General features: G+C 64.3%; 1 protein-coding gene across 1 annotated transcript in view; it reads right to left on the bottom strand.

Moving 5' to 3' along the window:
* MFSD6L (major facilitator superfamily domain containing 6-like) overlaps nucleotides 1-855 on the bottom strand; it is a 2,157-nt gene extending 1,302 nt beyond the window's left edge. The window contains exon 1 of the mRNA XM_010843028.1: nucleotides 1-855. Coding sequence (XP_010841330.1) covers nucleotides 1-836 — 836 coding nt within the window. The 5' untranslated portion in view covers nucleotides 837-855.
* Nucleotides 856-861: the final 6 nt, after the last annotated feature.

Here is an 861-nt window from a genome sequence, read left to right as displayed (position 1 = left end):
AGGCTGTCGTCGGCCACCTGCTCCAGAGGGGATGTCAGCAGCTCCCAGAGCACCATGGAGCCCAGTGAGAGGATGAAAGTCCACTGCAGCCCTTCCAAGGAGAGGCCAAGGGCCCCACCATCCCCCTTGGCTGCCGACTGGTTGGCTGGACTTGCCAGCACCGTGCCCCCAGCAAACAGAGGGAGTGGTGGACTGAACACTCTAAAAGCACCTTCACGGGGAGAACCTGTCACTCCTGGAGTGTCAGGATGGTGGAGAACTCCGGATCTGTTCCTGGTTCCTTGGGTGGAGCCCACGGAGGAGCCGGGTGGATAACTGAAAGGTTCTTGGGCACTTTCCCCAGGCCCTTCTCGGAAGCCAAGGGTTCCAGCGACCCCAGAACTCCTCTCCCCTGGGAGGCTGAGCGCCCCCGCTGGGGAGTTGGAGGCTGGCTCTGAGGCCAAGGTGACAGTCACAGTTAGTTCGACTCCCGGTGGTGGGCCCTCGGCAGTCAAGCTGTGGTTTCCAATACACCGGCGGTCCCCTGGGTCTCTGTCCAGGGGCGGTACCAGGACCATAAACAGGCTGGCCCCTGCCGAGCCCAGCAGCGAGGCTGTCATGAGCACCCTCCGCTTCTGGTGGCTTCTGGCCAGGAAGGCACAGAAGGGAGCCCAGGAGGCAGCGATGAGGTGCTTGGTTCCCATGAGGATGCCCACCCAGGGCGCGGCCAGGCCCAGCTGCCGCAGGTAGAGGGTCAGGAACGGGGTCACGCAGGCATCCCGGACTCCACACACCAGGTGGAAGAGCTTGGCCACCCTCAGCGCCCTGCTGACGTCCCACTGCGGGTTGGCGCTCATGGCTGCCGGGCTCCCTCAGACCCGG

This window comes from Bison bison, unplaced genomic scaffold, assembly GCF_000754665.1.
Source record: "Bison bison bison isolate TAMUID 2011002044 unplaced genomic scaffold, Bison_UMD1.0 scf7180017864180, whole genome shotgun sequence".
Lineage (NCBI taxonomy): Eukaryota > Metazoa > Chordata > Mammalia > Artiodactyla > Bovidae > Bison > Bison bison.
Note: the sequence above shows the minus strand (reverse complement) of the source record. Positions and strands in the feature narration are given on the sequence as shown.